This window comes from Neolamprologus multifasciatus, chromosome 14, assembly GCF_963576455.1.
Source record: "Neolamprologus multifasciatus chromosome 14, fNeoMul1.2, whole genome shotgun sequence".
NCBI lineage: Eukaryota > Metazoa > Chordata > Actinopteri > Cichliformes > Cichlidae > Neolamprologus > Neolamprologus multifasciatus.
In genome coordinates, this window is record NC_140452.1 from 17358856 (window position 1) to 17386080 (window position 27225).

A 27225-nucleotide genomic window follows, 5' to 3' on the forward strand; every position below is an offset into this window, starting at 1 on the left:
GAGCCCGTCCAGCCTCCTGTCCCGTCCGCTGGAGGGCCCGAGGAGCCCGTCCAGTCTTCTGCCTCGTCCGCTGGAGGGCCCGAGGAGCCCGTCCAGTCTTCTGCCTCGTCAGCTGGAGGGCCCGAGGAGCCCGTCCAGCCGCCAGCTGCAGCCTCATCATCCTCGCCGGCTGCCGCTCCATCCACACCGCCGGCAGCAGCAGCCTCCGTGTCTTCATCCTCGCCAGCTGCAGCCTCCGTGTCTTCATCCTCGCCAGCTGCAGCCTCCGGGTCTTCATCCTCGCCAGCTGCAGCCTCCGGGTCTTCATCCTCGCCAGCTGCAGCCTTGGCTTCACCCACGCCGTCGCCAGCTGCAGCCTCCGTGTCTTCACCCACGCCGTCGCCAGCTGCAGCCTCCGTGTCTTCACCCACGCCGTCGCCAGCTGCAGCCTCCGTGTCTTCACCCACGCCGTCGCCAGCTGCAGCCTCCTCGGCTTCACCCACGCCGTCGCCAGCTGCAGCCTCCTCGGCTTCACCCACGCCGTCGCCAGCTGCAGCCTCCTCGGCTTCACCCACGCCGTCGCCAACTGCAGCCTCCTCGGCTTCACCCACGCCGTCGCCAGCTGCAGCCTCGGCTTCACCCACGCCGTCGCCTGGTCCAGCTCCAGCTTCACCCACGCCGTCGCCTGGTCCAGCCTCAGCATCCTCCTCGCCGTCGCCTGGTCCAGCCTCAGCATCCTCCTCGCCGTCGCCTGGTCCAGCCTCAGCATCCTCCTCGCCTGGTCCAGCCTCAGCATCCTCCTCGCCTGGTGCTGCGGGGGCCACGCCACCTTCAGGTCCCAAACTGCCGCCTCGACATCGGCGGTCATCTGCCAGGCCGCTTGTTGGGCGTCATCGTCGATATGGACGACCTCCCGAATGCCGCTACTACCTTCCGCGCGGCCGGCCTCCGGACTTGTGTCGCCGCCGCCGTTGCTGTCTGCACGGTCGGCCACCTGACCTGTTTCCCCGTCGCCGCCATTGCTGTCCGCACGGTCGGCCGCCTGACCTGTTTCCCCGTCGCCGCCGTTGCTGTCCGCACGGTCGGCCGCCTGACCTGTTTCCACTTCGCCGCCGCTGCCGTGTGCACGGTCGGCCCCCTGAACTGTTTCCACTTCGCCGCCGCTGCCTTCGCCTGCGCGGTCGGCTTTTGGATCTGAGTTGTCAGCCTCCGGGCCAGCCTCCTGAACTATGTTTTGGGACCCTGTTTGGGAACTCCAGTCTGTGTTGTGTTTTGGACAATTCGTTTGGCCACTGGAGCTTGTTTTTTGTTTGGTTGTGGTCCCTCCTTCCTGGTCCCCCGCCGCCCGCCCTGGGTTGGTCGTCTGTTTTTGTTTTGGGCTGTCTGGAGCCAGCCCTTGGAGTGGGGGTACTGTCATGGTCCTGGGTCGGTGACCCAGCGCTTTCAGTTCATTATTATCACTTTTCTAGTTTATTCTGATCTTGTATTTGTTCGTAGGGTTTGAGTTGTGTGTTCTATCATCCCTACCTGTGTCTCTCCTCTGCGTTCTGATCGTGTCCCCAGTTGGTTGTGTAAAACAGTCTGTGTGTTTCCTGTTTTACTTTGTAGGTCTGTGTCTCGTTATGCCCATTAGTTCCAGCTGTGTCCCCTCCTGTGTGCCATTTCCTGATTACCTGGTGTGTGTATTTATTAGAGATGGACCGATCCGATATTACGTATCGGTATCGGTCCGATACTGACCCAAATTACTGGATCGGATATCGGTGAGAAATAAAAAATGTAATCCGATCCATTAAATATCAAAAAAGCACCTCACAAAACTTGCGACACGGCGTAACTCGGCTCATAACCGTAGCACGTAGCAGCAGTATGCATCACGTGAAGTGTAGCCAGGGGGGGCCAATAGGGCATGAACAGGCAAAAGGGGGCACAAAGACATACTTTTCTTTCTTATTCTCATTTAAAATGTCGAGCTTTTAATAAATAATTATCTGACTCTTACACCCAAAGTTTTAATCTGATGTAAAATATATAGAAGTCCATTACTGTATATAGTAACTGTTAAGTCTAATATAGTAAGCTATACTACTTTTTCCTTCGGGAAGATACCATCCGTGCAGTCTGCAATTCTGTTGAAGAAAGATGTTGAATCTATTTAATTATTCTTGAAAAATAATTTATTTTTGTGCATTTTCCCCCCTGCATCAAATTAATTTTGATTACATCGATTAAGCATCATGAGGTGGAGGGTGGTTCCCTTTTTTTTTTTTGCTGGGAGTTTGCAACCCTATTAGTATAGTACTCATACCAGAATAGGGAGGATGGAGCAGGTTTAAGTTTATTAGATTGATCAGTATTGCTGAACTATGAAATATTTTGGGCGCAGTGTATTTTTTACATACAGGTTTAACAGAATAGCTTTAGTGTTGTTATTTATTTAAACTTGAGTATAAACTTATACAAAATGCAGCAAGATATTAAAAAAACGTTTTATTGATTAAAAAACACTATATCAGATTCGTATCGGTATCGGCAGATATCCAAATTTATGATATCGGTATCGGTATCGGACATAAAAAAGTGGTATCGTGCCATCTCTAGTATTTATAGTGGGTGTCGGTCTGTGTTCGTTGTCGGCTCGTCTGTGTTTCATGGTGTCCTGCTCCTCGTCTGCATCTCTCTGCCTCCCACCCCATTCGTATGATCTCAGGTTTGTTATTTAGCTCACCCAGTTTAGGTTTATGTTCTGTCCTGCCCTCAGTTCTGTTATTTGTGTACTGTAAATACTCTCCCCTCACTGCCTGTTTTGCCACTCCACCACTTGTAAATAAACCTCACTCGAATCACCAGTCGCTGTCTGCATTTTGGGTCCTCCTTTCCTCCACACCACACGGCTCACCCCGCCAGCCGTGACAGTTTGGAGACAGCTCACCTCCTGCCGAGTCACCTGTGCAGTCACCTTGCGCTTGATACTGGAGGTAGCTGGTCACTGCAACTACTTGTGGTCAGTCTCTGAAAGCAGAAAATATTCAGTGCAATCACTGGGCAGCCAATGATTTGCTGCCATCCAATTTTTTGGTCTAATATATTCATTTGGAACACATCAACCTGTGATCCAGGTTACAAATATACAATCTAGGGTGCTGAGTCTGTGGATGAATCCTCCCTGAATACACCAATCAGAGGATGTACTGGGATACACTGGACACCGATGTGCTATAGTGTGATTAGAGAAAATGAAAATGGTCTATATAAACAAACCTGATGAGTGGCTTTCAGTCAGCTCTTTCTTGCTTTTATATTACTGCTGCTCAAATTCACACCAGGCCACTGCATGTCCTCTGTTTGATGTCCCTCCATCTCTCTGGTCAGTCACCTGGTTTGAACCTGCTGCTATAAGTAAGCCCAGATAAAACCATCGGACAATAAGCTGCATGTTAGTGTGAGGAAACTCCAGCTCACCTGTACCTGTAGCTTAGTGAGGGGATGTATGTGCATGATTAGCAACAGCTTACACCGTCCAGGTGGCACAGCCACGTATGCAGGTGGCTGCATGTGGCATTAATCAGAGATTAGAAACATCTTAATAAGCTGTAATCTAGAGCTGCATGGGTGTGACCGTCTGACTGCTGCCATTCCATTACACTCTGTGTGTGTGTGTGTGCAGGCCTGTGTGTGTTTTCTCACAGTAAGGTGTGAATGTGTGAACAGCTGCAGGGCTGACCTCCTTTTGTTTGTCCTTCCTGCGTGCACACAAATGGCGTCCTGTTCTCTAAAAGCCTGCACTGTGTGTTTGTGTGATGCCATGTGGACTCCATCTGCTGAAAGATGGAGTAAAAGGAAAGAGAAGCACCTGTCCACACCTGTGCATGGTTTATGTCAACTTAGTGCAAGCCCAGTGGCCAACCCACGTTAACCCCTGGCATGGGGCAATGACACGTCTGAGGGGGGGTTAAAGTTTGGCAGGTGTAGCGGTGCAACATGGGGGAAAAATTTCTAGAAATAAATCACATTATCCTTTTTTATCTTCCGGCTGACCTGTGCTGCCAACTGGATTCAGTGTTTCATGAGATATCGGCTGATTTCCAACCTTAGACACTATAAAGCCAGAATTAAAGGAAGAATGCAGTGAATCTAATGAGCAGCGTCCAGTATAACCTGATGTCTGCTATCTTTGATGTATCCCAGTAACAGTCAGCTAGATTTAATCAGGGCATCACTGTAAACTCTGCCACAGTACTGCAAAGTCTGAACTGAGGGGCTGAACCAAGGCCCAGAATAAGATACAAGAAATCTTCTCAAATAGAGTCCCAAGAATACAAATATGGAGCAGGAAATGAGCACAAACAATTAGACGGATACTCGTCTGAAATATTCCCACATTTAAGGTCTGAAGGCTTTTCTGGTGTAAAGTGAAAGGGCTGAAAACACAGTTAATATTGAACTACATCGTTACACTTCTTCATAAACTCAAGATTCTTCAGCTTTTTAACAGATTGATCATATTTCCCACAAACTGCTGAAAATCTTTTACTCTAATTTCGTCTCGTTTCACGTCATTCATGTTCCTCGGTGGCATTAGAGTGCTGCGCAGTCATTTCCTTCTCTTTCCGCTCTGTTGACTTCAGGACTGAATGAGATTGAATTTAGCGTCATAAAACACTAATAAGCCAGAAGTACTGCCACTGCTGGTCTGCTCACCTTTTGCACCCTGATGATGAGCTCTGTCAAAGTCTGACAGCGTTGTTAATAAGAGGATTATGAGCCATGTGGCGGTCATTGACAGATTTAACTCTGCCTTTTGAGCAGGTGGGATGAGTGAAATGACAGTTAATAAGTTGTGGCTCATTTAAAAGGACGACATGTGACGGCCAGCGTTAACGGCACTCTCTCTGTTTGTGTGCAGGCTGCAGGAGTCTCTGCCTTTCTGTGACAGGAGCGAGCCACACATCACGTTAACAGGTAAGCGTGGCTGGTTTGAACTCTGCTGGTAGGATTTTATTGATGCCAGTGTGATTATCAGTTCTCCTCATAGATATTAGTAATTCCTGGTTGATTTTAAGCAGGGATTGGATGGATTTCCACCCCTTTAATGCTTCACAACAGGATGGATTTACTAGGGGTGCAACGATACACAAAATTCACGGTTCGGTTCGATTCTTTGGTGTCACAGTTCGATATTTTTTCGATGCAAAAAAAAATGTTCATGCCTTTTTAATTTGTCATTTATTAAAATTATAAAGCTATATTTTAACTCAAAAGTACAGTTTTTAAATTTAATGTTGCTGAAACAACAAAGTAATAAAAAAATAAATCTATCTGATCGAGAAATCACTCATCTTTGGAAAAGAGAGTTTATTACAGAGAAATGGCTCTTTCCAAAATAAAAGCTATACTATACGCTTCTTCTGGGCTATATTCTCAGCAGCATATTAAACATATCAGGTCCCCATAAGGAGAATCATGTGCTAACGGCTGTCTAAATGACTCGGGTAAAGTTTGTAGCATGCGTGCTTGTTGTTTTTGTCTGCTTCCACTTGTCTTTACACTAGGATGATGTCGGCGTAAATGTGCAGTCATATTCGTTGTGTTCCCACTAGTGCTGTCAACGTTAATCTGAAATGAGGTTAACGCCACAACACGGCAAATCTCCGTTAACGAGCTACCGCGGATCGCCCCGTGCATGGGGCTGGACAGCGTCAACACGTTAACGAGCTAACTGCGCTAACGCACTAGTTCCCACCCATGTAATTGAGCATTGCGTGGCACATCCAACATACTGTTTTACTTTTGTCCATGACACGCTTACCTTCAGGGTCATACGTCACATGAAAACCAAAATAGTTCCAAACGCCAGATCTGAATGAGGGTGGGGGAGGTTCAATTTGCCATGTTGCAACGAAAGCTTAACTTCTGTCTCGCTAGCTTGCCCTGCGCTCAGTGAATCTGCGTTTGACTACTCCGCCTAGGCTGCACTGTCGAGCGCAGATCCACTGAGCGCTCAACACAGACAGCACCGTCAGAAGAAAAGTTGATAAAATAAATTAAAAACTTTGTATTGTTCGATACATATGCTTACCGAACCGAAAGCACTGTATCGAACGGTTCAATATCGATACGAGTATTGTTGCACCCCTAGGATTTACGCACTCGAGGAAGCATATTTGACTGTAGGTCTCATATCATCCTGTTCCTGGCTCAGATGTATTTTGTCCTTTTCCTCCAGCATTGATGTGGCTGCAGTTTTCTCTTCTAAAGCATCACTCTCTCTGTTTTAGCAGCTTTCTCTCCTCTTGTGTCCAACTTTGAGGTGATTGCTGTTGTGATTTGGCCGTGTAAATGCTTTGTTTTTTCAAGGCAGAGATTGAAACAGATTTTTTTCAGTCTTAACATCAGGTTTTTTTCCATGTTTCAGCACCAATTAGAATTACTGCCGACATTCCTGTTTTCTCCAGGTGGTATCCTGGTTTGCTGTTTTTCCCGATAACGTGTGTGACCCTTAAACTTTATTATGAATCACTAGAGTAGAAGCATCTGTAAGTTTTGTATGCTTTTCCATTAACCAGGCTGCCAGATTGTCTGTGAAACACAGTCTGCGCACACGGTCCACACCCTAAACACAATTCCTACTGACGGAGCAAACAGAGAACACACAACCAGACTCAGGGAGTGTGTGCAGCTAATCTCTGTGCACACACACACACACTTGTGTCGGATGCTGAATGAATTACCTGCTGTCATAGCTTTTGTTTCACCACTTCAGCTCACTGTGAAGATGCAGTAAAGAGCAAGAATGTGAAATTTAAGCAAGCAGGTGGAGGCATATATGCGACTCTTTGGATAATTCGGGATACACGGATACAGCGCTTAGTGCACGGATCTGTGTGCAAGAGGTTATCAGTGGCAGTGAATGGAGCCTAACCCTGGCATGAAAAAGTGCTAACAGGAGCAGAAGCCGTTTCTTGGATCCAGCTTTTTGAAATTATTAAATCCCTGCAGCTTCTCGGGATCCATACGCGTCTCCAGATCGAGCGAGTTTGCACGTGACACAGCAGCAGTGGCTCCGTCAATTATTCGATCAATTATTCCTGAAGCTGAGAGAGAGAATCAGTCGGGTGTTAATAGAAAGTCACAGTCTGCTTTCCACAGCTGAGACAGGTGAGCTGTCGCATGTTAAATCATTAGTTCCACACGTTCAGGAGTCCTGAGCTCCAAACAGCTGTCAGAGGTTTTTACTCTGAGTCAGGTCGATTTATTTAATCTATCTGCTCCCTCCGCTCCACCCGAGCCCCACTCCATCTGATATGTCAGAGTTAACACCACCGTGTCTTCTGTTCCCTGAGTGGATGCAGTTCTTTAGCCAGCGCTACCTGTTTGCATACCTTTAGGGTCACATGTTTGAAGCCTGCCTGTGTATACTAGTGAGACAGCAGCAGCTTAGAGAGAGCGAGTGAGAGCACGCCAGGGGCCGTACAGGTCGGGTGTCGGTCCACCTCTGCAGCACTTCTGGCTAAATTCAAACATAAAGCCGGACATTATCATTTGAAACAGAAACTGTTTCCGTAGTAACTCCCATTCTGGTGCAGGTTAGCCTGCAGGCACGATGTTCATGAGGTCGTTTGTCACAAAGAAGATGTTTGAGCAGTGCATCAGTGTTTGCAGTTGTGGTTCACTGAGGGAAACCAGAGGACTTCACATTATGTGAGTTGGCTGTAACGGGATTCTGCATTTCTGGTCTGACGGCTCCCAGCGTGCCCTTCATTATTTATTGCATTGGCAGGGGCGGAGTTACACAGCTGGTATGTCAGGGATGTAGACAGACCCCCTGCCCCCCATCAGCACACCTGTGTGTGTGCTGTGTTTAGGTGGAGAAAAGGGGGGGATGGTAATAGGGTGGGGTTACTGCACTGATGAGAGCGACTCGACGGGTTTGCCATGCATTTTTTATGCACTGCATCATTCTCTCTGTGTGTGTGTGTGTGTGTGTGTGTGTGCAAGCTCTGTGTGAGTATTTGAACTATAGGCTTACAAAAAAGAGGTGGCTGAAAGGTAACAGAGTAAAATCTTCCTGAATCTGTCCTGATACGAACTGAAGTGCAGGGCTCCTGGGTATTTTAGCGTCGTCTTGTTTTAAACGGGACCTGCTGTGTTTTCTCTATTTTCTGTCACATTTGTACTGTTGGAGTGGCGGATGTTCCTGTAAACATACATTTGGCTGCTCTGTTTGGATCTGTATGACGTCAGTGAGAGCGGACATCCCTAATTTGTTTTTTATTTTTGAGGGGCAGCTAAACTTAAAGGCGGAGGAGCTAAAACAACTGAACTAAGCAGCTGCTTCAAGGCGCAGAATGAAATAAATGGGGTTTATTTTGAACTGTTGATTATGCAAAGCTAGTCTTGTAGAGTCCTGCTTTGGGCTGAGTGATGCTCATCACATCTTTGTGAACATATCACTGACATAATAAGGTCTCAACTTGGTTTGGACACTGACTGAAGGGCTGCAGCCGTACTTTTCCTGGATTGGTCCCTCATTGTGGTGACTCAGTGAAAAAGTCCCGGGATTAAATCCGGTCAAAGGGGCACCATTCATGCACAGGTTTCCTTAGAGAGGTTATTTTTCCCGCCATCAAATGCATGCTAAAACAAAGCTAGGTTTGATTCTCCCATGACAAAGGCACTCACTTAGCGCTGGAGTTTAACCCCGTATGCTCCTCTGTGGCCTCCCGCTGCTCCTCAGACTGAGGGAGGATTAAATGTACTGAATGGATTTCATTGCGAGGATCAGTGAAGACCGGCTTAACTTAATTGTTTTGTAATGTGTCAGAATTTGGTCTAAATGTGGTGGCGAGGTGGTGTCCAAAACCCAAACATTAGATTGGTTTACATTTTTAAAAACCTAAAAAGCAGCAAATCAAGAGAAATATGTTTCAAATGTGACCAAAATTGATGTTTGGGGAAAGGACTCGTTACATTTCTGGCGGCACTTCATTAATTTCTTGTTTCAGATGAAAAAAATAAGATGAAAACAGGGTGATGGATGGTAGAAGAAGAAAGCCGATAGCAGTGGAAAGATGAAGAAGGCGAAAGCAGTTCATCACACCGTGAGGGAGCAGAGCGTGAACTCTCCGAGTTTTTCCACTGAGAAATGGTTTTGTGTAAATTCTCCCGGTTTTCTGCTCGGATCTCTCTCCTGTTTGATCCTCCCCTCTTTATTTTCCTCTGACCCCCACTTCCCCCTTCCCCCTCTGTAGTGTCTCTCTTACTCCCCCCCCCCTTCCCTGTTTTGTACTCCTTTTTTTGTCTTGCTCCTCGCTTTTCATGCTCTTTGTTGGATCCTTCAGGCTGGACACATTCCTCCCTCAATCTTCTTTTCATCCAGTCCTTTTAAAAATCTTTCTTCACAATGATTTCTTCTGTCTTACACACACACACGCACGCACGCACGCACGCACACACACACACACACACACACATGTCAGGTATTCATATCTTGGGGACATCTAATTAACACGATTCGTTCCCTAACCCTTACTAACCCTTAACCATAACCCTGACGCTAAAAGCACGTTTTGAGTCTCAAAAATGCCTTCAAACTCGTGAGGACCAGGATTTTGGTCCCCACAAAGATATGAAAACACGCTCACACACACACAGACACACATTCACATGATAAGTAGCTTCAAGCAGAAAACTTTCCAGGCAGATTTAACGCAGCGACGACTGAAGTGAGGAAAAAGAAGACAAGAAAAGCGTGACAAAGAGGGAGAAACTGAGGCTGTCGTCCATGCTTCTGCTATTCTTTCACGTTTGATCCTGTAAAATTACAGTATTAAAGTGAAAATTAAAGTTTACAGACATACTGTAATGTGCAACAACAGTTATAACTAAAAAAATGATTTTAGTGTCCCGTATAAATAAAATACACTTTACAGCACGATTCTGTTTGTCCACAGTTTCCTGACACTTTAATAACGTTTTTTGACTTGCGTGAAGTGGAAAGTCAGAGTGAACATTTACTGGGATTTTTTGTTTGTGGTGTTGACATGTGTGATGAAGCCGTGTGAAGCAGAGAAAGATGTGAGCTGCAAAGTAAGAGAGCCTGTGAGGGACATAGAGGGAGACGACTCGCTGTGTCATTGAGTTTATTCTGTGAAAAAAGCAAACAGTACGAGAATGGAGAGAAAACATTTGCTGTCTGTTTATAAATAGGAATGAATACACTCTCCACCCACTGTGAAACACACACACACGCACACACACACAGCTTTGTATTGACCAGCAGAAGCTGCCTTCTTTGGACTCTAATCTACTGGACGTCACGACTGATTTATCTCCACTGCAGGGTGTGTGTGTGTGTGTGTGTGTGTGTGTGTGTGTGTGTGTGTGTGTGTGTGATGTATCCATCATGTTTATGCCTCGCATCATGTTTTCCAGTGTGTGCACTAATATCAGTCATGGTACAGTAAAAGGTGCAGTGTGTATCTGAGGTATCGACTGAATTTATAGTGTGTGTGCATTAAGCCTCGTCATTAGAGGATGGACTTTCCACTGAAGGTGCTGCAGTGCACCCTGGGAATGCATCCGACGCTTTACGCCAGCGTTTTGAGGCTGTCTTCACTTTGGCTCTTGGAGCTTCAGCCCGGTCGTTGCCCTCTTCTTCCTCTCTCCTCATTCTGTTGCTGTATTATTAGTCAGCTGTGTCACTTCACATCTTCTATTTCTTTTCCACCAACGTGGTGCTGTGCACAGAGTCAGCCTGCATTTCTACATGAATCAGAACTGATTATTACGCAGTGCTGCTAACAGAAGTTGAGGTCATTTCCATTGGAGGAAAATCACAGCAGGCACCTATGATTGTTGGGCTGCGTCCACCAATCGTAGTTCAGTTTGTCTCCACTGGTGTCAGTGTGTTTGACTTTGGGCCCAAAAATTTAATGGTAGACTGCTGGTTCCACCCTTTTGACACCTTTAGTTTTAAGCTTTGAACTGGTTCTACAGTGGACACCAGCATCACATCAGGGTCCATAGAGTCAAAAAATAGTTTCCCACAGAGTTTGGTCGTGTTTGTGGTGATAGCACAGCGCTGTGTATGCGAGCAATAAAGTGCACCTACGCCTTATTAAATGAAAACAATACCACTGGTGACAATTATAAATAATACGTTTATGTTGCCGTGGACGAACTCTTGGCTGACGCGTTTTCTCTGCTGCTCGCCGAGGCAGTCAAAGAGTTCTACCACAGGATGTGCAGCTCACTGCTGAGGCAGATGATTAAACACGTGGGTATTTATTCATCTCAAAATGCTTGGCAAATAGTCACAGCTGAAAGAAAGAGATGTAACTGAAGCATGTATCTGATGCGCTGTAACCTAATGCTGAAGTATCTGCACAAGGTTAAATAATTGATATGATGTGAATGAAAGTTTCATTGGGACTGAAACTGACCTGAAAGGCTCTCGCTCTGCTGGAGCTACTTTGATTGCAAAGTTACCTCCTTCACAAATCCTATTTGAGGAGTTCAGACCCAGACAGGTCAGATTTCTCATTAAGCAACTCACTGGCCAGCATCACCGCCGTCATCAGTCATCAGTCAGTCACATTCACGCACATGTCCTTCTGTCCCGTCTCTTCCCTCGTGTCTTGTAGTTTTCCAGCTCTTCCAGCTTGTAAAGCTCACAGAGTTTGCTTTGAACGGCCATTCAGTCGCAGCCGGTGAGTCGACACTGACCAGCGACAGCCTCTCTGACTCACACCTCTGCTATGATGTCAGACAGAGTCGGGCTTCTGTCGTGCTCCTCATCCTCTTTCTTCTGCTTTGTGTTAACTGTAAACCGATTTTACCGCCACGTTCTTCTGTGACAGCAATCAATACTGCTCCATCAGTATTGATTGCTGATAATGCATTCACAGCCAGCGCCAATGAAGACTAAAAAGTGCATTTTTCTCAAATCCATGGCTGCAGACTCCTGCTTCTTAGCTTTATCTTTAAGGCCTCTGATGGTGTGGTAGTTACTTCCTGTTTGTTCCTCCTCCAGCCGCCCACTTTTCCCATAAAACCAAACTGACCTCAGACGGTTGATCCATCAGACGGTGACTCACAGCTACAGGTATCTGCAGAACGAAGACGGGAACACATATATTTTCCTACAGTTTACACTTTAACAACCGTTTTGAACTCGTGTCAAACTCAAAGCCCGTGACCACAAAAGATTAAATCTTGATTATTTTAATCTGACTAAATGGTGTAATAGCTGGCAGCTTGGTTTGCTGAGGTCTTTATGTGAAGCCAGTATGTGTATGAAGGCTGTGCAGCAATATTACCAGAATATATTTATATATACAACATATAATCCAGTAAAAAGAAATGGTTGATTCAAGATCAGACAGCTGATTGGAACACCTGGTAAAAACACCTTTGTGCGTGTCAAAATCAACAGTTTAAATAATGTTTGTTTCTCTGCTGTTTCCAGTTAGTGAGGAATAGGAGCGCAGATTTCAGTGATATTGTTTTAATACTGTTGATGTGACCTGCCTGCAGCTCTAACAGGTACATGAGCTGGAGATTCTGTATTAAACAAACAGTAAACCTCCCAAAAACTTTGAACACTGTCATCAAACCTCCTCTTCTACGTGTCGAATGGTATTGATTAATCTACTAATGTCAGTTTTACTGAAGCAGAGCTGCTGCAGAGCTAGAGGAAACACACAGGGGAGAAAGTGGAACCACAGAAACCAAAATCCTCAAGTTCAGTCTCGTTCAGCTTTCCTTCCAGTTTATTTGCATGTGTGGTGTTAAGGTCAGAGAGAGCAGGTCTCCCTGCTGGGGGTCTTAATGTGACCTTGTAATCCATGTCAGTATTGATTATGTAGAGCTGTGTGTGTGTGTGTGTGTGTGTGTGTGTGTGTGTGTGTGTGTTTGTGTGTGTGTGTGTGTGTGTGTGGCTAACGATCGAGGACATTCAACTAAAGAATAATCCCCAACAACAAGGACTCCAAAGACGCTTTATGTGGCATGCCAAAACACACCCTACAAAATCCAATAAAGACACACACACACACACACACACACACGTACATACAGAAACCCTCAGTTTGACTCAGAGCCTTGAGATAACTTTTATTTCAGTGTACAAACACAAGCTCAGACTGTTACTATGTTACTGACTGTTACAGAAAGCCCAAGTTTTTATTCATTTATTCCAATTACTTTCATTTTTGTTAAACTAAAATAGTAAGAAAAATGCAGACATATATCAGTGCAGAAAAAAACACAAAGTGATGTTTTTTTCTGAGTTAAAAAGTATACTGTATTCAGAAAATCAGAAACTTCTGGCATATCAGAATCTGCAGACTCAGACTTATTATTTTTACTGTTACATCATGAAAATGTTCACCTTTGTTTTCTTTTGGTAGGTCTGCTGTCATTAATTTCCAGGTCCACACAGCCCTTTCCTTAAGTTAAACAAACACTAAAAGTTAAAAAAAGTGAAAGTTAATAGGGCTGCTCGATTAATCGAATTTTAATCTCGATTACGATCTGGGCTTTCAATGATCATTAAAAATGACTAAGCCGATTATTAGCCCCTCCCTCGTGCTTTACTCTCGCTGCTCCGTGTGGCAAATCAAGCGCACCTCTCTGCATTTCGAACACGTGTCACAACAATTAAGAGCAGCGGTCTCCAACCTTTTTTGTGCCACGGACCGGTTTGTGCCCGACAATATTTTCATGGACCGGCCTTTAAGGTGTCGAGGATAAATACAACAAAATAAAACCAGTACCGGTACCGAAAAAAAGAACATTTATTCATAACACACATGAAAAGACCAAGGAAAACCGAGTTAACGATCAAAATTTTAATAAAAATAATAATAATTTTTTTTTTTAATAAAAAATCTTTAAAGTCATTATTCAACACATTGTTATTGTTAAATAAATATCGTCAAATAATCGAGATCTCAATTTCAGTGAAAATAATCGTGATTGTCATTTTGGCCATAATCGAGCAGCCCTAAAAGTTCATTTTTGAGGATCCCTGATGTGCAGAAAAATGCCGTCATATGGGAGTAAAAAGAGACTGAAAATGGACCAAACAGCAGTCAAGAGAACATCTTAGATCATCTGTCCACAACACCAGGTTAGTCATTAATGTGTCGCTGTGTGGTTTGGATTCCTCACTATAAAAACATCCTGGTTCTTTGCTTTAGGTCCACACTGAAAGGCTTGAGATTGATTCTCTTCTGCTCTGTTACACCGTGTGATTTTAAAAGCGTAAAGAAGTGCAGCACATGAATCTGAGGCTAGATTTTTGTCTTTGATTAGATCATTTTCCTCCCGACCTTATATGAAACTCAGATTCATCTCAGGAGTCATAGTGAACCATTTAATCTGAACTCAAAGTGACAGGACCGGTGCTCCGTGAAAACCAAGTAAAGCTGAAAACAAAATAAAAACTACAAGAACAGAAACACACGGGAGATGAAACAGACAGTTGGAGTTTTCTTTTTTATGTGTTGAATTAAATCGGATGATTACAGCTGAGTGTAACAGAAACCTTTAAGACATGAATTATAAAATGTTTTTTTTTGAGGTGATAAAAAAAAATAAAAACAAGTGGATATTCAGGATGTTATAAATATGTGTCTGTAAAATAACTGTCTACCAGAAAATGTCAGGATCATGAGTTGAATTGTTTTATTTTTGAAAGACTTCTCTGATAAAGGTCAGAGTTACGTGACTGAGAAAAAGCAGAGAGGCTGTGACGCTGGTTCGGTCTGACAGTGAGTGCAGGCGAGACCACGATCACGACCCAGTTTGTCCAGTAAAGCCTGAGCTGATCTTTTCTCGTGTCAGTCAACCTCCAAACCTCCAGAGTCTTTGAAGGGCTGGTTGATACTTGTTTAGCAGGTCAATTTCCAGCCAGTCAACTCTCTGAGCCTCCTCTTCTTCCTCCCCCTCCTCCTTTCTTCTGAGTCTGATTCTTCCTCAGTTTTTTTTTTGGTATTGTAGATTTTTTACGAAGGCTTGATTTTGACTTTAAAGGCTGACAAAGAGTGTGTTTATTTTAAAACACAAGAAAAGCTGCAGCCTCTGCAGTATTTGAGCAATGAGAATGAGTGTAGCAGTGAGCGGACATGCAGCAGGGACTCTTGGATGTGTGGGCATCGAACGGTCTGTGATTAGTGGACGGCCCGCCTCACCTCCTGAGCAGCACCTCCATCAGTCCCTGAATCACTGAAATATAAACGATCGGAGGCGGGGGGAGCGAGGAGAGACCATCTGAATGATCTCAGTGGGTAAAAGACCAAATTGATTATGGATGTTTTTTAAGTCAGCACAGATCCTCTCTCTCTCTCACACACACACACACACGCACAACCTGCTCCATACCGCCATCTGTGCAGCCCCGCCTCAGCATATTGCTTCAGGGCCAACTGAGGCCACAGTGTGTGTGTGTGTGTGTGTGTGTGTGTGTGTGTGCGGGGAGAGGGAGGGAGGGTGGGGTTTTGGGATGTAATGCCTTTCTTACAATACCCTGAATAATCTATGTACTCCTCACACACACAGAGTCAGGTGGATGGATAGTTAATCACATCCTGTGTGTGTGGATGTGTGAAGGCAGGCAACATGGGGGAAGAGTCACTACTGAAATATTGATATTGTAAGGATCCCAAAATCTGCTTTCTCACATGAACATTTTGCATAATCTGCCCGGGACTGAGCAGCAACTTTAAAAACTGCAGTTCCTCTAATGGCCACTTGAGGCTGGCTCCAAATCGATCCCCTTATTACGTCTTTGCAATAGAAATAAAGACGCCTGCACACTGATGCACAGAACAGCTTCGGCCTCTGTCGATAGTTTCCCCCTTCATATCTGCACGGTGGGAGGATTTTATTGTAAGTCTTCTATTCTGCTTTATTTAAGGCTTACAATGTAACTTTTGGGGCGTGGCTGCTTTGATTGACAGATGTTGCTCTCTGCTAAGCTCCACCTCCACCAACTGGAATCACCAGTTTCAGTCATCTACCAAATTATGAGACATGCAGGATATTTGTGACCCACACAGTCCTACAGACTGGGAAAAATACATATTCCACAACCTCCTGTGCGGGGGTCGCTCGAGGTCGTTATGTGTTGCAAAGAGGGTGCTGCGCCCTATTCTGATTGCTTTGTTAGTTAGTAAGGAGGTTTATATTACAGTGCCATATACGTCTTCAGAACTAATTTCCCATGGTGACTGCCAGCAACCTCCAGCAACCACACACCACCTGGTTTGGGAAACAGTATTATACCCCAGGTGACCATTAATTGGGACCTTAAGGCAGTATTCTCCTGAATGGTAGTTGCCACCACTCAGCTAATACCACCACAACAGCGCAGATATAGGAAGAGAGGAAGTGAAACCTGGAAGCAAAGGTTTTGCTGAGTGTTAAGTTTTTTCCTCAAAGCCTCTTGTTTTCAAGCTGTTCCAACACGTCCCTCTATATATCTGAGCTGCCCCTGTACTCGTATAACACCTCACCAGTATTAGCTGGTAACTTCAAGCTAGTCGTTCTCCCTACAGCCAAAGTCTTTTTTTGGGGGGGAGGGGGTCATTATAAAGAACACAGGTGTAAGGCTTGATTTTCCAGACCTGGGTGCTGTTTTATACAGTCTTTTTGTCCAAATGTGGTAACTTCAGCCTCCCAACAATTAAAGTGGTAGCTGCTCCTTTTGCAGATCTGGGATTAGCACATGTGACACCTGACATTTGTCATTTGGCAAACACCTCTATGTCAGGTAAAGTTTGGAAGGTTCATGGCTGCTGTGCGTGTGTGAAAAGTATTTAAAGTCATTTGAATGAAATATTAAACCCATGTTTTGGGGTTTGATGAGTTTTTTTTTTTTTTGGCTAAATCGTGTTAAATGTCCCATTAAAAGAGCCCGCTGTGATTTTTCAGTATAACAGCAAAAACACACGATTGAATTAAGGCCCTGCTGCTTCCACTCGTGTAGAATGCAATCTCTTGTCCCAAATCAGATTTTTCAGATTGGAGTCATGTTCCTTTTATCTGGACGTCTGTAAAAACTAGAGATGGCACGATACCACTTTTTTATGTCCGATACCAATATCATAAATTTGGATATTGGCCGATACCGATATGAATCCGATATAGTGTTTTTTAATCAATAAAACTTTTTTTTAACATCTTTCTGCATTTTGTATAAGTTCAAACTCAAGTTTAAAAAAACACTAAAGCTATTCTGTTATACCTGTATGTAAAAAATACACTGCACCCAAAATATTTCATAGTTCAGCAACACTGATCGTTCTAATAAACTTAAACCTGCTCCATCCTCCCTATTCTGGTATTTTAAAGAGTACTTAGCAGAAATATTAAGCAACCTAACTAATAGGGTTGCAAACTCCCAGCAAAAAAAAAAAATAGGGAACCACCCACCCTCCACCTCATGATGCTTAATCAACGTAATCAACTTTAATTTGATGCAGTTAAAAAAATGCACAGAAATCAATTATTTTTCAAGAATAATTAAATAGATTCAACATCTTTCTTCAACAGAATTGCAGACTGCACAGATGGTATCTTCCCAAAGGAAAAAGTACTATAGCTTACTAGGGTATATTAGACTTAACAGTTACTATATACAGTAATGGATTTCTATATATTTTACATCAGATTAAAACTTTGGGTGTAAGATTCGGATAATTATTTATTAAAAGCTAGACATTTTAAATGAGAATAAGAAAGAAAAGTATGTCTTTGTGCCCCCTTTTCCCTGTTCATGCCCTATCGGCCCCCCTGGCTAAACTTTGCTAGATCCGCCCCTGCACAGTTACCAGCCGTCAGCTACGTAGAAAAAGATCCTGGTGTAGAAAGTAATATTAAATAAATTCTAACAACAGCTTATCAAGCTTAAACGTGCTGCTGTTGTTCAGCTGCTGGTTTCCTCTTTCTGGTGAGAAGTGGGCCAAAAACAAACAAGAGAGACGACTCGCGACAGAAAAGCCGATCAGCTGATCATTGATCAGTTTCATGATTGAAGTAGCAGCAGGAGAGGGAGGGAGAAAGAGAGGCAGTCGCTCCATATATCGGTTGTTAAGCTTAACGCTGGAATGCTTTACAAACATTCAGAGATGAACTTACACACTTGCTTCACTTCTCTCTGGGATAACTTTCTCGGAGATAAAATGCCGGTGTGGTAGCGAGGTTACAAATGCTCAACCAGACAACAAGTCTCGCACGCCACAGCCGCTCTATCACGTGATGCACACTGCTCCGACATGCTACGGTTATGAGCTGAGTTACGCCATGTCGCAAGTTTTGTGAGGTGCTTTTTTGATATTTAATGGATCGGATTACATTTTTTATTTCTCTCCGATATCCGATCCAGTAATTTAGGTCAGTATCGGACCGATCGGTCCATCTCTAGTAAAAACCACATGGAAACTTCAGCCACATTCTAGTGGTTTGAAATCCAGCTAAAGTGGATTTTTAGAGATGTGGCTCAGTCCTGGATTCACATTAATCTGTATGTAATGTCACGTACAAAGCAGCACATCCCGACCACAGCCACCCAGCTGTGACTGCTGCGTTAAACGTGGCTGTGTAAACCGACGTACTCCGTCATTTAGGCTTTGCTCTGCTGTTACTTTGCTGTTTAGGGTCTGGAAAAATACGCCGTGGGTTATCATGCAACACCAGCGTCATCAAAGCACCCAGAATATCCAGCCTGACCACAGTCAAATAACTAAACAAGAGCAGACCGATGCTGCATACCTCTGCCAGGCCTGAATAATCCCCCCACACCACTCAGAGAAGTTAGAAACCACAGGAGGAGACGACCCAAACTCAGCACAGTGTGGGGCAGATTAAAATCCAGATTGTCCAAACTTTAGCTGCAGGCAGTAGTCAGTCAGTGTAGGTGACATCACAGGCGAGCGGCAGGGAAACATCCAGTAAACTGTTTAAAAAGGTCAAACATGAGGTTGACTTGAGCGGGCCACTTCTGTCCTTCCAGCAGCGATACCTGCAGGGCACTCAGCATTTACTCCAATACATTTAAGGCCAAGCTTTAGTTACTAATTATTTTAGATTCAGCTAGCAGTAATTATGGTAATTAAATGAGCTTTTTTATCGTCACTAAAAATATACAAAGGCCCTGATCTACAAGCCTGGTGTCACAGACATTGCTTGACACAGGCAACTAAATGTACATGCGTTTGTTTGTTTTTTACACATTATGAGGAGTTGCCTGTGTTTTAGTGAAAAAAGTTCTGTTATCATTAAATCTTTAGTTGAAAACTTGGTTTGAAGTTAAGTTAGTCTACAGGATATGAATATATGTCATTGCAATGTCCTCTGGAGAGATGGAAAAACGCCTCTGTGTGTGTGTGTGTGTGTGTGTGTGCATGTGTGTGTGTGTGCATGTGTGTGTGTGTGTGTGTGTGTGTGTGTGTGTGTGTGTGCGTGCGTGTGTGTGTGCGTGTGTGTGCATGTGTGTGTGTCCCCCCTGCCAAGATGCAGTCTGTTATTTGGTCACGCACTCACTTCTTCCTTTCACCCACACTCTTCCCTTCGTTCTCTTTTCTTCCCCTACCTGCATCCTCTTTTTATCTGCTTTCTTCTTCTTCATCTTTGTCTTTGTATCTCTTATTCCAGCCCACTCAGGCCCGCGGTGCCCTTCGTTCATGCAGAAAAAAAACCACTATCCCCCCTCCTCTCCCCTCTCTTTTTCTCTTTGTGTTTCCTTTATTTTATATTTGGCCACGTCCTCTTCTTCTAAATTACCATCTGTCCTCTGACGAACACACACAAACACAAACACACTCACACTGATTGCCACCTGACAAAAGACTTTAAGGTTTCTGCATAAAAGCCTTGACACGCTCTCTGCTGTTCAGATGTGATTCATAATGTTGAAGTTTTCTGCTCAGTTAGAAAAAGTGCTTCTTGCTTGGGACTATTTTCAGTAGCATAATAATCCACTTTTGTTGTTTTAATGCATTTCTCTACCGTCAGAGCAGAACATGTGGGAGTGAGTCTACTGTGTGTGTGTGTGTGTGTGTGTGTGTGTGTGTGTGTGTGTGTGTGTGTGTGTGTGTGTGTGTGTGTGTGTGTGAATTAACCTGTCACCCGGTCCAACAGTGTGGCTGATTGATGTCTTTTAATATAATGGGGCTGTGTAGCACAGACTAATGGCTTTAATACACACAATACTTGTTATTGTAATGTGAACAACAGGAAAAGATGGACTCTTTATATGTCTGTATATAAAACACAGAGGCAGCTTCTGGGCTGGCAAAGTGAAGTTTCTAATGACCAGCAGGGGGCGACTCCACTGGTTGGTGACCCATAAGGGGCACTGTCGATTTTTCAGAAAATCAAAGGATTGATTTTAAGTGTGCCTTATTTTCCAAAACACACGGTAATAACGACGGCCCGCTAGCATGCTCTACCAAAAATAGTGCTTTGTTGTGTATCTGACGGACGAAAGCTAAGCCAGTTCCACACCACTGAAGTTGCAGCATTTTTGCAAACCAATTCTGGTTCATCTGTTTCATTCAACGATCCGCTTTCTCCCTTCTCATTTTCCGTCGCCGCCATGCTTTTTCCGCCATGTGCGTGTGAAAACAAAGGCACTGCGCATGCACGTTTTGCCCATATTCTACATGGAAGCACCATGTTTAAATCTGGTTTAGGAGGGGCAGCCAATCCTAAAAAGGTTAGCTTAAAGGCAGTAGGAAGTGAGCTAAAACAGCTTCAGTCAATCAGAGGTTGAGCTGAGGCCCAGTATAAGAAATCAGACAAAAGATATAAGAAGGATTATTTTGCACTGTGAGTCGTGCAAAACTGCTTCTCAGTCCAATAATAAAAACACAAAATAAAAGACGGAAGCTGCTTTAGATAAAGAAGGAACAGAAGCGTCGGGGTGTGCTGTGCAAACCAGGGACTCTCCTGAGGTGGAAACTTCAAAGACCCAAATTATAATGGGTGTGGTTCAGACGTTTGTGTGGCTGTGTGTGTGTGAACATGAATACAGACTGTGTGGGGTAGACACTGATACATGCACATGTATCCATGCGTCCATGCATGCTGTCAAACCTGTGAAATATGTTAAAATATACATTTGAAGTCTGGGCCTGGGGGTTCGTCTCATTACCATGACGACATGATTTTGTAGTCAGCTGCAGGCAGACGAGACAGAATTTGATCTCTTTGTGGTGATGTCTCAAACCCGTTCAGACTCCTCACGCTGCTGTTTGTCGGGACTTTTGCAGACGTGTTTTTTCCTTCTTTGTTCTTTATCCAGAAGGCTGCAGTAACACCTCCATCTGTCCTCTCATCTGTCCCTTTGTCTCTCCCTGTTTAGATTCCTTGTTTATGTCACGCCTCCTCTAATATCTGACACCGAGAGCTTGTCGGGTGTGTGCAGTGTTTAGTGTTTGTTGTAACATCGGGAGCTCCAGGAGCATCTGGGGGGGGCTCCATGGCCTCCCACTGCCAAGCGCACTGAGCTCTGCTGGACTACGACTGGGGCGGATCCCCCCTGCTGGGTGTGCAAGTTCAGCTAAATGTTTAACCCATTTCTGCAACATCCTCCGGCATGTAGAAGCTAGCATGCACAATTTATTTACATGCAGGAAAAAGCAGAGCTTGTGCATTCTGGTTCCCATGTTCAGGCAAAAACCTGCCTGACATGAAACAAACATTTTATTCCAAATCCTAAAATGGAATTTTTACCTCTGAGGTAACTCTGCTTACACTAGGCAACCTGTAACTCCAAACCCTTCTGAAACCCTCCGTTAAAGCTTGCACCACAACCTGATGTGCACTTTTCTAGAGATGTATGTACACAGTGTGTGTGGTGTTGTGTGATTGGAGGCATTTCTGTTTACTTTTTCTTCTGCCTCCATTTTTTCAAATGAAGAGAGAAGAGAGAAAACCACCTGCCTAAAATTGCAGATCAGTATAGTCACAGCATGCACACGTGTAAATGCTGATAATGGTGTCAGGCACGAGGCTGCTGCACAGATTCAACAAAGTCGGAATTAAGTTTAAAGGGCATCCGTGCAGGAAGTGACTATAGAAAGCCAATGACGTGCAGCAACTTTAGGCAACCACAGGCAGAATGACAGTAGATGAGTAAAGCGTTTCTCGACTATGAGTAAAGGTGATTGAAGTGACTACCAATGAGAGCAATGGCTATGATGTCATCAAGACTGAGGAGACAACATTCACAGCTTCGGTTCCTACTGCAAAGAAAGAAACAGCAGCTACAAAAATGTAACAGTAGCTTGTTAAAATCAAGCCATGATTGCATCATATGCATCCTCCAGATACGGGGTACACATTTATATGACTGAACATCACAGGCAAGTCGTTCACAAGTGGATACATGTAACCCCTCTTTTAAGTGGGTTATCTGCTGTTCAGAAGGTTGTTGGTTTGGTCCTCAGCTCCTCAGATTAATCGCTCCAACAAACATGTAAATTTTAATGCTTGCATCAACTTTTGAAAGGTTGTTTTAGATATCTGCTGCACGAGATGGGGGGGGGGGGGGGCATGATCTCACAGCGAGGGACACTGAAGGCGTGGGGGCGGCGTGGATGGTAGCTTCTCATTAAGTACAGGGCAGTGCCAGCGAGGAGCGAATGCTTTTGGTGATCCATAATTTCACATCTACTGCTTGTGTCACTCAGAAACTCTTGAGGTGAAAAACCCGCATCATGGTTACCATGGCAGCCATGGCAACCTCTGCTTTTGCCTTAAGTGGCCCTCTTTTTTTCACATTTCTTTTCTGACCTCTAGCAACACAAAAAGCCTTTTTCTGATCGTCCCGGACATCGTGATGTTTTCTTTTACTCGTTTCCTATTTTTGTGCCACCACAGTATGCACGCAGTAATGAAACTGTGACATCCACCCAAAATTGGTCTGTGAGAGGAAATAAAACACAAGAAAACACTCAGCTCACAGGATGCATCATAAAAACTTTACTATAGGGCGGCGCAATAATTTAGTAATGCAGCCATTCAGTTCCCGTTTCTCATAAATCTTTACCGACAGTGACGATAAAAAAGATACAAGGAGGGGGGCAAAGTGAAACCTCGGTGATGTGCAGGAAAGAGTCAGAGGGGAGTTATCTGTGTGCGTGCTGATACGGCACTTCCAGGAAGCACTGACACTTAATGGCAGCTGTCTCTTGAGGAGTTTGTGGGTATATCGCCATAATGTAAGCTTCCCTGTGTGGACACACACGTATTCATCATCTGTTTGTGTTTGTGTGTGTTAGATGACATGATTGACTGCAAATTCCCAGAAAAATATTCAGCCGCTGTTTATTTCCTTTATAATCGCTGATCAGATCGAGTCGATGAGGTAGACTGTCACTGTTTCTGGTTAGCTGCTGGCAGACTTTACTCAGCTTCAATCTGGGAGTTTAAGAGAAACATGAAGTTTTTATGCTGTTAAATATTAACGTCGTCTATTGTAAGGTTACCTACGGATGGAACTGCTGATGTTAGTTGTGCTGAAACAAAATAATAATAAACACCGGGGGTCTTTACGATGCTTCACCAGGTTTGTTGTGCTGCTGTTCGTGTGTTCGGCTGCTAGTGGGGGGAGGGGCTGTTGGAGGATGAGTGTTAAATGAGCATCAAACCCGACGGTGATTTTAATCCGAGTATCACCTTTTTTGACAACCCTACTCGGGACATATGCTACCTGATAAAAACTTTCCTTTGGATTTTCTGATTTTTGTTTTTAAAGGTACCAGAAGTATTAATTCATTAGACACATGTTTTAAAGAGATGGCGATGATGAATGAGTGATAGCGCTTTCCCCCTGAAGAGGTTTTAACTCATAAACTGTATATAAAAGACTGACATGTCACAGTGACATCATCAATTGTTATGTTTTTCTGCCAAAACGGGAGTGGCACAGTCACCTCACAGCAAGAAGGTCGTCGGTTTGAATCCCCTGTCCTGCAGGAGTTTCTCTTCGTGGGTTTGCTCTGGTTTCCTCCCACAGTGTTTTTTCTTTGAGCTTTTTCTACATGTTTCACCTTCACTTCCTCCGCCATGTCCAGGTACAGGCACTGTGCCTCAAGCCGATCCGTATCGAGGGTATTTTAGATGATTTGATGTCCGATCAGATATCGATTCTCCAGTGTAGTTTTGTTGATGCTGCTCTCAGCTCACACTGCGAACGATTGGCGGTAACAAGCAGCGCGACGAAGAGGAAAAGGAAATGTTTTCACTGAGAAGACAGATAAGAGAGCGAGGAAGTCGTCAGCTGGAGAAATCAATGTGTCGGACATGACAGCTCAGACAGTTTGTGATTCACAGAACAGACCCACACTGTAATCATCCTCTGAGTGAGTGTGTGTGTGTGTTGTAATTCTTGATATCATAAAAGTCTGAGAGTGATATTTTCTTATCACTCAGACACGGGTGTGGTTGTGTGTGCAGCTCCTCCCCTCAGAGTAAACAAATGCTGTGTGTTGTTTGATTTTGTCAATACTCATTTTATTTGTTTTGAAAGTCTTGTTTTTAGATTTTTTGTAAAGATATAAAAAAGTTTAATTCATAAAGAAAGATGGAGTTCGTTCATCTAACTTAAACTCCACGCAGAGATCCAGGATTAAACTGCGTCTTTCCTGTAATAAACTCTGGGTTGACTCATCCAGTTGATAATCACGTCGCTGATCTGCTTCACTGAGCTCTGGAAACAGAATTAGAGTGAACGAGCTCGGAGATGAGTGCATACTTTTTGCAGTTTAGTTGTGTTAAAAAATGCTGGGACAGAAATGGTCTCAGTCACAGAAGCACATGCTGCAGTCAAATAGTCCCTCCAATCCTCCGTCATCTCGACCCAGAAAGCAGCCGTCACCCCCGCCCAGCTGTTCTGACCTGGGAGGCTTCAACCACCTGTTTCAGAATAAGACGTCAGGATTTCCTGTTCTTCAAAGATCCTCTCCTGGTGAGAGTGATCACGACTGGGCAGATCCAGACTTGTCTGTAGTTTGGGAGCTGTGGTGTGTCACCTCGCTGGGAAGACTCGGCATTAAACTGAGTTTTTGTCCCGCAGGGAAAAGTTGAAGTCTGGAAAACCCTCTGAAACCTTGCTCACTCATCCTGTGGTTATTTTTAGAAGATCAATTAGTGTGTGTGTGTATTTGTGTGTGTGTGTGTCCTGCAGCAGACAGTGTGTGGCTTTGTTTGGTAACAGGTCTGTGCTGAAACTGACAGCACAGTCCGAAATATGAGACGTCTGCTCGTGTGTCTGGGTTTGCGTTTCACAGAAAGACCAACAACAAAGACATCACCACACACACACACAGCGATTGTTTGTGTGTGTGGCGGCTGTAAACACACACACACACTCTTGTGTTTGTATGTGATAATGCCCGTGTGTGTTTTCACCCAGCAGACTCAATAAAGAGTTGTGTGTTTGAAGTTTTCCTGTTGCCTTTCTAAAACATGTGTGTGAGTATCTGTGTGAGTGTGTGTGTTTACTGTATGTCCCACTTCCTCATGTGACTCACCTTGTGACATCACACAATGACATCACCGTCTATAGGAGGCAGGATTGGTCAAAAGGCTCACAGAGCCTCTCGGTCTCTGCTAGACTTTAACCCTCAGTCGATCCAACAGTTTCTCTTTGAGCAGAAAGGTTTTCTCTTTGTTTGTTTGTTTGTTTGTGGATCACATCTATGCTGTAAACATGTCTGTGTGCCTAGGTTAAGGTAAGAACTGCTTCATGAAGGACAAACCATCAGTTTTAGGATTTAAACATGAAAGCTTTCAATGATTTCAAGACTCAACCTTCATCATCTCTCTGTTGTTATTGTATTCAAAGTCTATTCTTGTGAATGGCTTATAAAAAAGGCCCATTTGTCCTCTGATAACTGTGAAATATAACTTGACCTTTTAAATCTGAACCTTTTAGTTGTTGATGTAATCTTTAGGAAACAGTCAGATTTACCCTTTGATGGAAAAAATGTAAAAATGATTTATGTGCATGCTGCGGTGTCGCTCCCAGAGCAGCAGGCGATTAAAACTCAGTGGGAGGTTTTTATTGTCGTAACTGTTCGTATGATTTCTTTTGTGAGTAAAACCTGAACAGCTGTGACAAAAGTTCATTTTGAGGTGATTTGCTTCATTAGTGTCATTCTGATAACACCGAGTGTTTTCATTGATTGTTTTTTGGTCTTTTGCTTTGTGCTGTTCAACACTTTCGCTCAGCCCTCTTCTCACGCATGAATAACAGTTTATTGCACTCGTGATGATGCCTACACAGCTGTATAATATCTTATATGACGCTCATAATATTATCAGATTATTTTGATTAGGTCCACAGAGTTCATGTGAAAGAGGCCATAGCCTCTGTGCTGTCACACAGGAAGTATAAGTCTGGTATCAAAATGTTGCTAAGATGGAGATCTTTCATGTTTAGTTTACTAAAGTTTAACTTTTTTGATGTTTTCTTCAGTGAATGATCAGAAAACAGATCAAACATCCAGAGTGCCAAAGCTTGTTTCTATGAATTTGTGCTTTCATGTTGAAACTATGATGTATCCCATGATATTAAAGTTGGTTATAGAGAAAATAATTTTGAGCTAAAGTGAGATTTTGGCTTTAAATTGTGACCCACCTCTTTTTACTTTGAGAGCCTGAAACTCCGAGCATTTCATAGTATGAAGCTAAAATTTTGCAGTCGCTTAATTAAATACATTAGAAGTTATATGTGTTTAAAAAAATGCTAGGAGACACAAAGCAAATTAAATAAACTTGTACCATGTTTTTGTGGTGGGTTGTTGTAAATTTGGACATTTTAACACTGGAACCAGCCCTTCAGTCATTATGCAAATGTACTGTTTATAAGATTGGGGAAATCTGCAGTTAGCTGAGACTAAAAAAGTCGAAACATTTCTCCCACTGAAAACGCTACGTCCAGATGAACAGAATCAACTTTTGGAGATTTACTTACCTGGATGATTGAGAATGCATCAAGACCTGGAAGACGTGGGAACTGACTCACATTTGGAGTGAGCCTCCAGTGGACTTTAGAGGAACTGCAGGTTTTGTCCTGTGAGATACTGTGATGAGGTGCTTTACAAAATTTAGTGTCCTGTGCACAGGAAGCCTGGTTGAAAGCAGGGACAACAATTTAAACTTATTTCCAAACCTTGTTAAAAACGACTTGTCTTATAAAACCCTGTCTGAGACACCGTGTTTTAACCCCTC

The 27225-nt window shown here is 43.9% G+C and overlaps 2 protein-coding genes across 10 annotated transcripts in view; both read left to right on the top strand.

Annotated features, from left to right (window-relative positions):
* The window catches only part of LOC146503850 (uncharacterized), a 103797-nt gene extending 102243 nt beyond the window's left edge, over positions 1–1554 (top strand). Inside the window, exon 3 of the mRNA XM_085184382.1 lies at positions 1543–1554. Within this exon, the coding sequence (XP_085040508.1) occupies positions 1543–1554 (12 nt within the window). The remainder of the gene's footprint in view (positions 1–1542) is intronic.
* The window catches only part of pak1 (p21 protein (Cdc42/Rac)-activated kinase 1), a 76105-nt gene that overhangs the window by 17657 nt on the left and 31223 nt on the right, over positions 1–27225 (top strand). For 7 of the 9 annotated variants that reach the window (XM_085183900.1, XM_085183903.1, XM_085183904.1 and 4 more), the window contains exon 2: positions 4886–4941. The exons of 1 other annotated variant lie outside the window; for it this stretch is intronic. The gene's annotated coding sequence lies outside the window, so the exon portion shown is untranslated. Of the gene's footprint in view, positions 1–4885; positions 25725–27225 lie in introns of all 9 variants that reach the window. One more of the 9 variants, XM_085183901.1, reaches the window with a different exon arrangement.